This window comes from Sminthopsis crassicaudata, chromosome 4, assembly GCF_048593235.1.
Source record: "Sminthopsis crassicaudata isolate SCR6 chromosome 4, ASM4859323v1, whole genome shotgun sequence".
NCBI lineage: Eukaryota > Metazoa > Chordata > Mammalia > Dasyuromorphia > Dasyuridae > Sminthopsis > Sminthopsis crassicaudata.
The window spans coordinates 457751212-457765116 of record NC_133620.1 but is presented as its reverse complement, the minus strand read 5'-3'; the positions used below and the strand labels follow the sequence as shown (position 1 = coordinate 457765116).

The following is a 13905-nucleotide window of genomic DNA, read 5'->3' as shown; positions in this document are numbered from 1 at the left end:
AAGGCAAATGCAATCCCTGCTCTCAAGGGGAATATATTCTAAAGGGAGAGACAATATATCCTTATGAGATACATTGTAAAGAAAGGTAACCTTTGAGATAGTCAACAGGCCTCTATTAAGTGTTACTATGTGTCAGGTATAGAGAGAAAGGCCCGAACAACCCCTTTCCTCACAACTAGAGGCAGGAAACAAACCTTCACCAATATGGCGGTCAAACAAACCTTCACCAATATGGCGGTCAAACAAACCTTCACCAATGTGGCAGTCAAACAATCCTTCATTAATACGGCAGTCTTCACAATTTTCAGCCTCTTCAGCTTGGCTCAAATTCTAATCATGGAGACAAGAAGGAACTAGGTAGAGGGAAGACATGGGCAGAGGAGAGAAAAGCTGTTCCCAGAAGGGAAGGCATGAGCCTCAGGGAGGGCTTCCTGCTGAGCTCTGAAGGAGCTCTCTAAGAGTTGAGGGTGAGGAGAGAGGGAATTCCAGGCCCAGAGGACGAGTCCCTTTGTCTCTCTGTAGAACTGAGCTGGGCTGTGGCATCCAGCTCAAAATCCACAGTTCTTCCCTCACTGTCCGGCCTCGTCCTCCCTCAACCCCAGTTCCAATCTGCCCAATCGTGTCCTCATCTCATTTGGCCTTACACCGGACGCTTGGCAGCCCAGCCCAGTCCTTGCCCTCTAGAACGACCTTTCTGAGGAGAGTGACTTTGGAGGGACACACATGGACACCCACCCACGTACCCACTCCCTTCCCAAAGGCCCAGCCAGGGGAGGAACATGACAAATCGGCTCCTGGCACGGTGTTCCCGGGTAGCAGACAGCTGTTATCCTGGCTGTTGGCAGTGCCACACGCCCAGCTGTGTCTCCGGCTGCTGTCTCCGAGCCCCGAGCTCTCTCCTTGGCTCAGTGTGACTGTGGGAGAAAATGTCACCCTCTGTGGGATGCATTCCTCTTGGGGCTTGTGAAATGTCCAGTGCGACCATCGCCCTGCTGTGCCCTCAGCCTTCCACTCCTCCAGCTCCTGGTACTTAAATTACTTTCCGGGTTATGCAGATAGATTTCTTTCAAAATGTGTATTTTGATTGCATCTCAAATGCTCTCTTAATACTAGGTGCCAAAGGCTATATGAGCACGTGATTCCTTTGGCCTCAGTTTCCCTTGTGTAAAGTGGGGCTAATAATACTTCTAGGATCGTAGCTTGCAGGATGGTTCAGAAAGTGCTTAGGAGATGATTGATCATGGGATTATAGGTCTAGCCCTGGAAGGGACCTCAGAGGCCATCTGGTCCACCCTTTCATTTTATAGATGAGTAAACCGAGTCCTAGGAAAGTGCCTCACCCTCTGAGATGTTTTTCTCTCCTCTGTACATGTCTTCTCCCTACCTACTTCTTTCTTACCTCCCTGATTAGAATTCAAGCCAAGCTGAGAAGGCTGAAAATTGCATAGCCCGCCATATTGGTGAAGGTGTGGGTTACTGCTACATTATGAAAGTTTGTGTTACTGCAATATGGGTGAAGGTTCGTGTTTCCTGCCTCCTTTCTTTGTATCCCAGACATTTGGCACAGTATACAGTAGGTACTTAATAATTGCATGTTGCCTGTCTCTAAGGTCACACAGGGAGTGAGGGACAGAGGCAGGAGGCGACCCAGCCCTTTCTTCAGGTTGCTGAAATGTCTCCTCTTTGGCCTGTTCCCTAGGGCTGGCCCCAAGCTCTGGTTCTGTCAAGCCTTCCTTTCCTGGGTTCAGTAGGGGACAAAATCCCACTCCCTCCCCTTCCTGCTCATCCTTCTGAGCCCTCTGGCTAATTTCCCTCTGCTTGGATGGCAGCCTTGTTAAAGGGGCCCTTGGCGCCCATCCAGGCTCTGTGGTGGCTTCGGTATTGACTGGCCACCTCTGCTGGTGAATATTCATGCCGTGTTTCCTCCCTCTCCCCCAACTGTCTGTGCAAGAGCGGGCGGTCGTGTCTGGAAGGCAGAGGAGAGAGACAGAGCCACAAGCTCATTTCCCATCTCTGCCATTGGGGGCTTCTCACGGAGAAGGTAGTTTAGATCTCTTCAGGGTAAAGATGAAAGTGAGGGTGGGAAGAAAACCTATTATTTGCTACAGAGCAGCCAGAAATCAAAGCTTGAGGAGATTCGATTATGGAGAAGTCACAGGCTTCTGGGAAGGGACAGGGGGAGGACATGCAGACATTCAGGGGAGCAGAGAAGCAGCCCATGGAGCATCTCTCTTTCAGATAACTGTTAACGTTGCCAGGAACTTGTGGAAATGGCCTCATTTTTACAGAGGAGGAAACTGAGTCACCCGCTCCCCAGGGTCACAGAAGCAGGAGAGGGTGGCTAGCTCTGAGGCACATGCTCTGTCTGCATGGTTCAGGGCTGGAGAGAAATCCAGGAGTAGGCCCCAGGGACCTTGGGCAGAGAGCCAAAGAAAAGTGCAGGATGTCCTCTTCATCCTTATCTGCTTTCTGTGGGCTTGGTGGAGGAGGGGCTTTCTGGTCAGAGGCAAAGACCAAAGTCTACAGATGAGATGGGGTGCGGGCTTCCCTCTCCCCCCATTGCTCTACCCCACCCGCAAGCTGTGGCTGGCGGGGAAGACTCCAGGGTATATGAGGAAACGCGGGCAGAGCCGGCGTGAATCCTGTAGCCAAGCTGACTTGTGGCAGCCAAATTGGAAAACTATTTAGAGGGCTGGCAGAGGAGAGGGAGAAGGAAGAGAAGGGAGAGGGAGGAAGGGGAGAGGGGAGGAGGAAGGGAGTGAAGGAGAGAGGGAGGCAGAGAGAAGGAGAGAGATGGGGGAGGGAAAGACAGAGACAGACAGAGAGACAGAGACATGGAGACAGAGAGAGACACAGAGAAACACAGAGAGAGAGAATGAGAAAGAGGAAGACAGGAAGAAAGAAGAGACAGAGGCAGAAAGAGAGGGAAAGAGAAAAAACAGAGAAAGAGAAGAGGAGGGAGGGAGGGAAAGAGAGACACAGAAACAGAAAGAGAAAAGAGAAAGGGAAATATAGCCAGAGAAAGAGAGAAAAGGAGAGAGAGAAGGGGAAAGACAGAGAATGAGAGAGAAAGAGGGAGGGGGAAAGAGAGACAGAGAAAAAGAAATACAGAGAAAAAATGAGAGGAAAACAAAAAAGAGACAGAAGGAGAGAGGGGGAAGAGAAGGAATGGGAAAGGGAAAGAGAACGGAAAAGAGAGGGAAGGGGAAGGGCGACAGAGGGAGGGAGGAGAGAGAAGGAAAGAGAGAAAAGGGGCGTGGAGAATCCTCTCCCTCTCCCTCCTCCTTTCCTTTTTAGCATGCAGGGTACTCATTGTGTGAGCAGTCCCAAAAATATTCTGCTCACAAGATCATTTTATCCCAAACCTCCAAGCACCCCACCCCCACCGAGGCTCCCACCTCTCATTTCCCAGGCTCTTTTCTCCCCCCTCCCCCCAGGCTCCCTGGCCTCCTGCACACAGGGAAGAAATCCTACGCACTCACTACACTGCTCAGTCCCCAGAATGAAGCTCCCCTATTTATCTCCCCTCTGAGCTGGAGCCTATTCTGCCCCTCCTTTTTCCTTTCCCTCCACGTGCCAGCATGAAAGACAGGGCACTCCCCAGAGAGGATGGCGGTCCAGCTGACTCAGGTGAGAGCCCCCCAGCCTGCCGAGATGGGGGGCTCCCTGCACCTCTGTTTCCATTGCCCTTCAGCCTGGCCCAACATCTGGTCCGCTCTGACCAGGGCAGCCTTCCTGGGCTCTCCACCCTAGGGATCCGTTGGGGAGCTCAAGGCCCCCATTGGCTATGTTCTTGCCTGGAGAACCTCATGGGGCAGGGGGGGCTGTGCCTCCTGGTCCATGTTGCATAAGGGTGGGAGGGAGGGAGGTCTCCTCTAGAGTTTATCTGCTTGCTTTTCCCCAGCCTGAGCCCCCCTTTCTTATCTTTTGGAAAGTTGGAGAGGGAAGTAAGATCTGGAGGCCCCCCGGGTCACGCAGAAGTGCAGGGGACAGACAAGGGGGTTCCTGCCGTGAATGTGTCAGTGACTGAGCCCCATGCTGGGCGCCGACTACAGGGGACTCCCAGTCACCCAACAGGGAGGAAGCTGCAGAGAGAGTGTGTCCCAAAAGTCTAAAACCCTGCTATTTTTATCTGTGTCCATACACACACCCTCACACACCCTCACACACTCACACACATTCACACACACTTGGGTGTGGAGGGGGAGATGACAACATGTCAAGCAAATAAAGTCAAACACTCAGCATCATGGTCCAGGGTCCCAGAAATTGGGAAACCTTCTATTTAATTCAGCTCCGTTGGGGGGCTGTTGTGTGACCCAGAGAGGAGAGCCTTATTCCCCAAGACTCCCCGGATCCCACCCTTAAAATGTAAAGCCTTCTGTGGTCAGGCCTCTGGGGAAGGTGCCACAAGCCTCTGACTCAGACTTCAGGAGCCCTTCCAACGGAGACTTCCCTGTTACCTCCTACCCTTCACAGCATCAGAGAGCTAAGACTGGGTAGGGGGCTTGGGAGATGACCTAGTGCCTTTTACAGAGGGGGAAACCGAGTCACAGCAAGGAAAGTGTCTTGCAGATATGAAGCAGCAGGGCCCAGATGTAAATCCCCAATCCTCCAGTCTCTCTTCTAACGACATCATCGCCCATCTTCCCTCCCTGCCTTCCTCCTCCTCTTTTTCTTATCTTCTTTTCTACATCCTTTCCCCCTTTTCTTTCTCCCCCTTTCCCATGGAGCAGGAAGTCCACGTGGGTTGAGCCCAGACCTCTGCCCACCGGCCCCTCCCTGCCTCTCCTCCAGCTGAGACCTTTGGTTCCCCACACCCCAAGTGTGAGTCATGGCCCCAGGAGCCATTAGCTAATGTGGCCATAAATCTCCTCAGTGAGGATTGTCTCCCCCCTTTTCTCACTTCCTGTCCCTCCTCTCCCCTCCTTTGCATCTCTCTCTCCCTTCCTTCTTCCCCTCCCTCCCTCTCCCTTCTTCAGTCAGGAATCCACTGGAGAAAAATAAATTTCAAACAACAAACAAACAGAGATACTTGTTGGGGAGGGTGCCATCTGCCTGAGCTGAGCAAAGCAAGGATTGGCTGCCGGTCAGGTCGGCAGGCCCTGCCAACAAACAACACCCCAGTCACGCCTGGCTGGGACTCTTAAGGTCATCTTGTCCATTCCCCTGCCTGCAGAAGTACACGGGAGCCAGTCCAAGCATAGGAGAGGATCCTACATGAGAGAGATCCTGGCTCAGCTTCCCAGACTCTCCTGGCCCATTTACTGAATCCTCCAGGACTGGAGAGATAGGACTGGGGATGTTACCAGGGACCCCAGAGCCTAGAGCCGAAAGGTACCCAAAAGGCTACTTAGACTTACCCCCTAATTTTATATTTGAAGGAAAAAAATCACAAACATGGGGTAATAATAATAGCCAATGTTTACAGAGTGTTTTACATTTGCTACCTCAAGCCTAGAAGGTGCTTTCATTATACCCATTTTCCAGATGAGGAACCTGAAGCAAATCCAGAGTCAATTAGATATTAAGCAACTGAGTCAGGATTTGAATTCAGGTCTTCCAGACTCCAAATCCAATAGACTCATATTGTAAGCGTCTGAGGCTGATTTTGAATTCAGTTCTTCTGGACTCCAACACTCTTATTGCCACTGATGCTCCGCTGATCTTTTCTTTAAAATGATTTTTAATTTTTAAAATTCCCAAGTATTTCCTCTCTTTCCTTCCTGTCTTCTCCACCTTCTCCCCACTGAAAAATAATAAATATGCAAAGCAAATCCCACACTGACCATGCTCAGAAAGGGAGTCATCTGAAACCATGGCTGGGCATTTATTTTACCGATTAGAGCTTCCCCGTCGTTCAAAGTCGGTCTTGTCATTATTGTATAAATTATTCTCCTGGCTCTGCTCACATCACTGGCCATCACCTCCCCCCCGCCTTCCTGTTTCTTCCACACGCCACGATCTGGCCGGCCTTTCCCTGATATCATAGAACGATGGGCTGCTCTCTCTGTACCGAAATGCCCCTGGGAAGGGGCCGAGGGGAGCCTGGGACACGCGCTGAATTCTTTTTAGACAGAGCATCTACTTAATAAGAATGGCTGCTGATCACAGAAATAATAATAATGATGATGATGATGATGGTGATGATGAGGGTGATGGTGATGATGGTTTGCATTTATATAGTTCTCTAAGGTCTACAAAGCACTTTATAAATATTATCTTATCTCACCGCACGAGAACTCTGGGAGGTCGATGTTATTATGTCCCTGTTAGAGATGAGGAGACCAAGGCAGGCGGAGGTTAAGTGATCTGTGTCCGAGGCCAGATTTGAGTGTGGGAAGTGGAGGAGGGGCGGAAGGAGGCTGATGGTTTTAATGGAAATTGGATTGTCTACAAATAAATAATCTGTAGCTGGCTCATGCTTCATAGATAGGAAAATTAAAAAAAAAAAAAACCCAAACCATTATTCTTTCTTCCCAAAGGTGGCCCCAGGTCAGGGCTATGAACCAGAGAGAATTATCTCTGCTTTCCAGGGGAATAAAGCTCCCCCTCCCAAGGCCACAAGGATGGAGCCCCCGCTGTCCCAGTTGGGGAGCTACGGGAAATGAGAAGGGGAGTCCTAGGGGGTGCCTGAGACAGGCACTGGGCTCCAGAGAAGCTGAGGAAGGGCGACATGGAAGTTACCGACTTATATGTGAATTAAGCAGAACAGTTTTTAGACTGAACCAAAGCTAAGAGAGAATATTACAGGGGGAGTGATGGGGGAAATGAGGAAGGAGCAGAATGGATGGGAAAAGGAAGACACTTAAATCTTGAACCTTGAACCCTGCCCTTCCCAGATGAGGTCCCTTGGCCTGTGGATCAGGTGGGGGCCCAGCCAGTTTTCCCCATGATCCCATAGAATCATCAGTTTAGACACAAATAAGACCTTTGGGGTCAATTCCCTCATGTTGAAGAACCTGGCATACAGTAGGTGCTTAATAAATGCCTGTTGATGGACACTTCACAGCTCTTCTTTTATAAAGGAGAGCCCCAGGGTTAGCATGAGGAGGCCATGCTGTGCTCAGACCTAATATGAAACATGGGGTCTTCTTCTGGGGCAGTTTCTTGGCTTCTCAGTGGCAAACAGAAGCACGGGAAAAGCCCCCAATAAAACCACCAGTTTGCCCCTAGGAGGAAGTCCCCTCCTCCTGCCACCAGCTCCGAGTAGCATCTCATTGTGATTGTGCAAAGACAAGGCTGTTCTAGCAGAAAGCCCAGGGTAGGAGGAGGGGAGGGAAACCAGGGTCCTGCCCTCTCCACTCCCCCAAACTGGCTTTTTCTTCCAGGTCTCAGTTTCCTTATCTGTAAATTTTAATGAGAATGCCTTCCTTACCCACAAGTCTATTGGGAGGCTTAACTGGTCCATGGGATGAGAAGCCATATTGAAAATCCCAAGATGGGGACAGGGCCTAGAGGGCCTCCCTGCAGTCAGGGAGTTCAAATGCAGCCCCAGACTCTTATTGGCTGTGTGACCCCAGGCAGGTCTCCCTCCCCCAAAAAAGACAGAAAACTAGAAGCTTGAGATACTGCAGAGATAGAAATCTGTCCTTAGAAAGGACTTTGTCTAACAATGGACGAACGACTTCAAGGTCATAGAAACTTGGAAATATGCTTAACTTATAGCCCCCAGTCTGAAGAGGTACGATCATGGGTGCTTGGAATGCTGGGAGGAGTCTCATTTTAGAGGGGGCCCAGGGGCCCAAAGCCCAAGAGAGGGGAGGGCCTGACCCTGGTCACACAGTCACTTACAGCAGAAGTAAAGAGAGTTAAACTCACTTGAAAATGGTCCTCAGTGGTCAAGTCAAGTCCTGTAAGTAGCATCCACCCTCTCCTTTGGGGGCTGAAATCTAGCTGGGATTTAAATATTAACTTTAATTTTATTTAATTTAAATTTAATCATAAATGAAATTCAAATATTAAGACTAGTAGAACTAATTCTTCACATTTATATAATGCCTTGAAGTTGACAAAGTCCTTTATATTCATCATATAGGCCTAGTGATTCTATGAATACTGTGAGGTAGATGGGATAATCCCCATTTTACAGATGAGAAAACTGAGTCCTGTAAGCTAGCTTGCTCCAACCAGAATGAATGTTCGGGCTTCACTTCTTCCCGAGGCAGTGGGAGGGAAGCGGGGCCGTCCTTCTGATGGCCGGGCATGGAGTGGGCATCCTGGGCACGCTGCCAGTTCACACCAGCTCTCTCCCAGCGAGAAGCTTCCCTGCTTCCTGCCCGCCCTCTCCAGGGCTTCAGCTGGCGTTGGCAGGGAGATGGGGAGCCCGCCGCAGAAAGCTCTGATCTCACCCTGCTCCCCTACTTGTTCATTCTCTGAGCATCCTTGGGAGAAGGTGTGTGGGTGGGTTTGCTCCCCGCTCCCCCTCCCTCTTCTCTTTCCCCTCCAGGGCGAGACCAGCTGCTGAATTTTTTTTCACTTGTTCCTTTGGTTGCTATAAATCCAGGCAGCAGATTTATCATCTCGGGGAGGGAGGGCGAGGGCTCAGAGGGACAAGGGGGGTGTGGATGGGAGCTTGAGGCTTCTCCCGGCTACAGGGAACCAGCTCTGGGGGGGGGTGAGGATGGGGGTGAGGACGGAGGGCTGAGGAGGGAGGGGAGACAGCATTTGCCCCCTCCCTCATTTTTTGCTTTAGAGCAGAGGTTCTTGACTAGAGGTCGGGGGTCAAGGGCTTGAGGAACTTGGATTGGGGGGACTGGGAATTACAACTTTGTTTTTTTATTAAGTCTCACTGAAATTTAGCATTTCTTTCAATTATTTTAAAATGTTCTGAGAAGAGATCCTTAGGGGTGACTGGGCTGCCCAAAGGGGCACAGGCCAGAAAGGAGGAGCCCCTTGTTTCAGAATAAAGGGCAAACATCTGTCCAGTGCTGGGGTTCAGGTGGCCCAGCTAGGCTCTGATAAATAGAGGATGGGGGGAGACCATCCAGCAGGCAATTAACTGGTCAATCACCAAGACTGATTAAGGGCCTCAGGCCCCGGGCCCTCAGCTCTTCTGGGCTCAGCACATCAGTGGCCTCCTGCCTGCCCGAAGCCCTAACCCTTGTATATTTGGGGCAGATCTGCGCCAGGCTTGTCTGGGGCAGTGGGCTGAGTCTCAGTGGAAATCCTCCCTCTCCCAGGGAGCCACAGTTCTTAACACAGGGAGGTCTGAGAGAAATGATGTGATTGTGGGCTTTCAATTTCAAGCCGGACTTGTGCTCTTCAGAGGGCTGGAGTGGACCAGACAGGGCAGTTGTTCACGCTCCCATTTCACTAGAGAGGAAAATTGAGGCTCAGGAGAAGTGACTTACCCAAGACCTGGCAGAGCCAGGATTAAGCCCAGTCTGAATTTAATTCTTCTGCTTAATTATAGCCTTCTCTAGCTTCAGGCCGAGCTGAGTAGAGGGCGCAGCAGGGGAGGGAGCCCCCTTATTCTCCATCTTGGAGCGAGCCGCCCGGACCCCCGCTCCGGGGCCTTGGTGTTGGCAGTCAGGGCTGGGTGCCCACGGGAGAGCCCAGCGCTTAGCTTCTCCAGGTACCGGGGCCCCAGGATGCGCCCTGCCAGTCTAGGATGCGCCCCCCCTGTGACGGCTGCCACCTCTCACCTTGGCTCCCTCCTTTGCTCCACAGGACTTGGGCATGGAGTCGACGTCCCTGGATGACGTCCTGTACCGCTACGCCACCTTTCGGAACCTGGTGGACCCCATCACTCACGACCTCATCATCAGCCTGGCCCGTTACGTGCATTGCCCCAAGACAGTAGGTTGCGCTGCCTCTTATGAATTGCTGGGGGGATGGGTGGGAGGTTGGGCTCTGGATGCTCAGTGATGGAGGATGGAACCCATCCGGTGCGCCCGAGGAAAATGATAGGACCACAGCTGTAGGACTGAAGGGGCCTGGGAGGCCGTCTGGTCCAGCCCTCCCCATTATACAGATGGAGAAATTGGGGCCTATAGAGGCCAAGGGACTTAAAGGAAGGACCCTTATGTGCCTTCAAGTCCAACCCCTTCATTTTACAGCCCAGAAAATAGAGACCCAGAGCAGTAAAAGTGACTTGTCCAAGGTCACACAGGCAGGAAGAATCAGAGGGTGAATCTGAACCCCGCTCTTCTTAAATCTAAAGCTAGCCTTTGTCCTCTGCTCTCAACCCGGGGGCCAGGAAAGTGGGTGCACTGACCCGGAGAAGCCAGGCCAGGGAACATGGCCCATTCCAGCTGTGCGGAGGCTTAGGGAAGGGAGCCCATAGAGCAGGTTGTGGGGTGGAGAGCTGGAGGGGGGCTGGCTCAGCTTAGGCTGAAAGCTAAATCCCAAAGCACTTACCAGCCTCTGGAAATAGCCTCTGACTCTGGGAGGTTCTGAAGGCTGGAGGGCGGGGCAGAAAAAACCGAGCAGGAACATCTGCCCCTTTCTCTTCTGGCACAGGAGGGCTCCGGCTCTGGAGCCCACTCCATCACCAGCGGGGAGTCTCCCAGTGAGCCAGCTCCTGGGGAGGAAGCTGGGGGAACTGGGAACCAGAGTACCCTGATAAAGTGGGCTTTGTTTCCCCAGTCCTGGGGAGTGGCTGTCTCAGTGGGGTGGGATTAGGCTCTCTCTCTCCCCACTCCAAGCCCCAGCCCAAGCCTATGCTTCTCTTCTTAGTTCTTCCCAGCCCCTCCAGAAGGGAGCTGCCCACAGTCTCATAAGGAGGCTGCTTTGACCTTGAACAGTTAGCCATTTGGGGGCTCAGTTTCCTCATCTGTAAAATGGGAGGGCTGGACTCAGATGGTCTTTGAGGCCTTTTCCAACAGTAAGTATTTGGTCTTAAATTTGAAATTGGAAAATTGAAAATTTGAAACAACTTCTCTGGATCTCTGTCCTTTTTGTAAATGAAGGGCTTCAAAATAAATAAATATGAATCAATGAATGGATAAACAGAAAGAAGAAAGAAAGAGAGGAAGGAAGGGAGGAAGGAAAGAGGGAAGGAGGAAAAGAGGAAGAGAGGAAAGGAAATAAAGGAAGGAAGGAAGAGAAAGAAAAGAGAGAAAGAAAGGAAGGAAAGAAAGGAAGGAAGAGGGAGAGGGAGAGGAGGGAGAAAAGAAGAAAGAGCAAGAAAAGGAGGAAAGAAAGGAAGTTAGGAAGGAAGGGAGGGGAGGAATGAGGGAGGGAAGAAAGGAAAGAAAGGAGGCAGGGAAGAAATGAAGGGAGGAAGGAAGCAAGCAAGTGAACAAGGAAGCTTTAGCCTAGGATTCTGGGATTTAGATACCTGAGATTAGCTCTATTGAATATAGAATGTAAGGAGACCATCCAGCCACCAATTAACTAATCAATTAGCAAGGACTGATTAAGTCCCTCCAGGTCACAGGCCCTCAGCTACTGCTGGGGACACAGAGTCCCCACTCTCAAGGAACTTCCATTCCTCATGGCAGAGACATTTATGTACGGGCATATAAATATGGCTGGCTTCCGCTCTGGGCACTTGTGCTCCTGGGAGAAGGAAAACCCCTTAAGCTACTTCCACATTCTCTACCTGCCTCTCTGGGATGTCTCCAGAAGAAGGACAGATCTTCCCTTTGCCTTGAGAGTAGGAAATCGCCCCCCAGGGGACACTGGAGACAGAGAGCTGAACGGAGTCTTCCCAGAGCTCTCCTATTCTCTGTGTTGGGGGACAGATTGTCTTAGCTCTGGGGCCTATGGCTCAAGGCAGGGATTCCCTGACCCAGTGATTCCTCGCCACATGTATTTTGCATAGAGAGGAAGGGAGTGAGACAGAGACAGACACACAGAGACAGACACACAGGGACAGAGACAGACAGGGAGGGGGGCTGGTGTGAGGAGGAGAGGGAAGGTTTGGCAGGTGGTGAGTGAGAAAGGCACCTGGCCCGTATTGGAAACATTCCTCTCTCTCCAGGACTAGTTTTTAATTAACTGGAGGAGTGAGCTGGGTGGGGAGCAGGGGGAGGCAGCAATAATGGTGGTTCCTGGTGACAGGGAAGGGAGGGGTGGGGCCTGGATGGTCTCTAAGTCCCTTCTAGCTCTCAAGTTTCCCCTGATGGGAGGAGGCTGCTTAGCCTGGAGAAGGCAGGCACAAGGAGGATGGTGTGGCTGCCTTCAGGTGATAGAAGGACTGTCTTTTGAGACCGAGATGCAACTTGTTCTGCTCAGCCCCAAAGAGTAAGAACTCCGAGGGAGAGATGGCACCAGAGACAGTTTTAGGTTTTCTAACAATTTGTGCTGTCGCCAAGTGGGTTGGGCTGCTTTGGAAAGTAATGTAAGGGCAGCTAGGTGGTGAAGTGGATGGAGCACCAGCCTTGAATTCAGGAGGACCCGAGTTCAAATGTGGTCTCAGACACTTAATACTTCGTAGCTGTGTGATCCTGGGCAAGTCACTTAACTCCAGGGGGGGGGGGGCAGGGAGGGAAAGGAAGGTAATGTAAATCTTTGCTGTAAATCTTCAAGCAAAGGCTACATAAGCACTTTGGGGGGGTTTATGGGGCATCAAGGGAGAATATGTAGAAAGTGAGTTTAAAAATATTTGTATTTTTATTGATTTTATATTACTTATATTTTCCAATACATCTCTCTTCTTTTCCCCTCCACAAGAGTCATTCCTTATAACAAAGGGGGAAAAAAAAGTTCAACAAACTAATCTAGTTGTGAAATAAGTCCAATATTATATACAGAGTTCTATACCCAGAAGCCCCTTCTTCTGCAAAAAAAATAGAAGGCAATACCTTCTCATAGCTCTTCTTTGGGACTAAATGACCAATATAATTTCACAGTCTTCAATTTTGTTTCTTTTGTTGTTATCATTCTATATCTACATTATAGTGGTCATTTCATATGTTCTTTTCCTGGTTCCTCTGACTTACTTTGCATCAGGTTATACAAATCTTCCCATGCTTCTCTGAATTCATCATATATATTTTTTCTTATAGCAAGTATATATATATATATATATGTATAATTATTACCTTCCCATGCTACAATTTTTTCAGCCACATCCTGTGTACTTACTGTTTCCTCTTTGCTATGACAAAAAGTACTTTTCTAGTTACATATTTGGGTCTTTTTTAAAAATTGTAATTAATGATATTTAATGATTGTAATGATGTAATTAATGATAATAATGAATGTAATTAAAGTAATAACTACTCATTACCTAACAATAGGATCTCTAGATGAGATAGTATGGACAACTTTTCTTATCATCCTTCCCAAACTGCTAATGGTTAGACCAATTCACAGCCTAGCACATAACAAATGCTTCTTCACTCAGTCCATCTTGCCTCGGCTCTACATTTTATCGTTGTTAATTTTCTTTATGTGGATAAAACCTCACAATTCTTTTGATTTGCATTTCTTTCATTATTTATTTGGAACAACGATTTATGTAGTTAATAGTTTGTGATTCTTTTCAAAACTGTTTGTTCATGTCACAATTTTTCCCCAATCAACTACTTCTTATCTTATTCTATTTGCATTAATTTTGTTCATGCAAAAACTTTTCAACTTCATATAATCAAAATTACCCGCCTTATCCTTTTGACAATTTTCATCCCTTGTTTAAATAAGGATTCAGATGTATTTGGGAAAGGGATTTGATCCAGTTCTCTTGTAATTTTTTTAAATGCTCTGATTTTTAACATTCAGGTCAAGGATCAATTTTGAGCTTATTGTAATGAATTGTATAGGATGTTGACCTCGCTCTAATTTCTGCTAAACAGCTTTCCAGTTTTCCCAGCAGTTCTTATCAAATAAATAGTTCTTTCCCCAACAAATGTATTATTCTCCGGTTTATCACTTACTGGATTATTATCTGAGGCCAGATTTGAATTCAGGAAGATGATGAGCCTTCCTGATAGCCGATCTGGTGCTCTATCCACT

The 13905-nt window shown here is 49.2% G+C and overlaps 1 protein-coding gene across 1 annotated transcript in view; it reads left to right on the top strand.

Moving 5' to 3' along the window:
* LRRC75A (leucine rich repeat containing 75A) overlaps window positions 1–13905 on the top strand; it is a 109524-nt gene that overhangs the window by 42665 nt on the left and 52954 nt on the right. The window contains exon 2 of the mRNA XM_074263951.1: window positions 9673–9801. Within this exon, the coding sequence (XP_074120052.1) occupies window positions 9673–9801 (129 nt within the window). The remainder of the gene's footprint in view (window positions 1–9672; window positions 9802–13905) is intronic.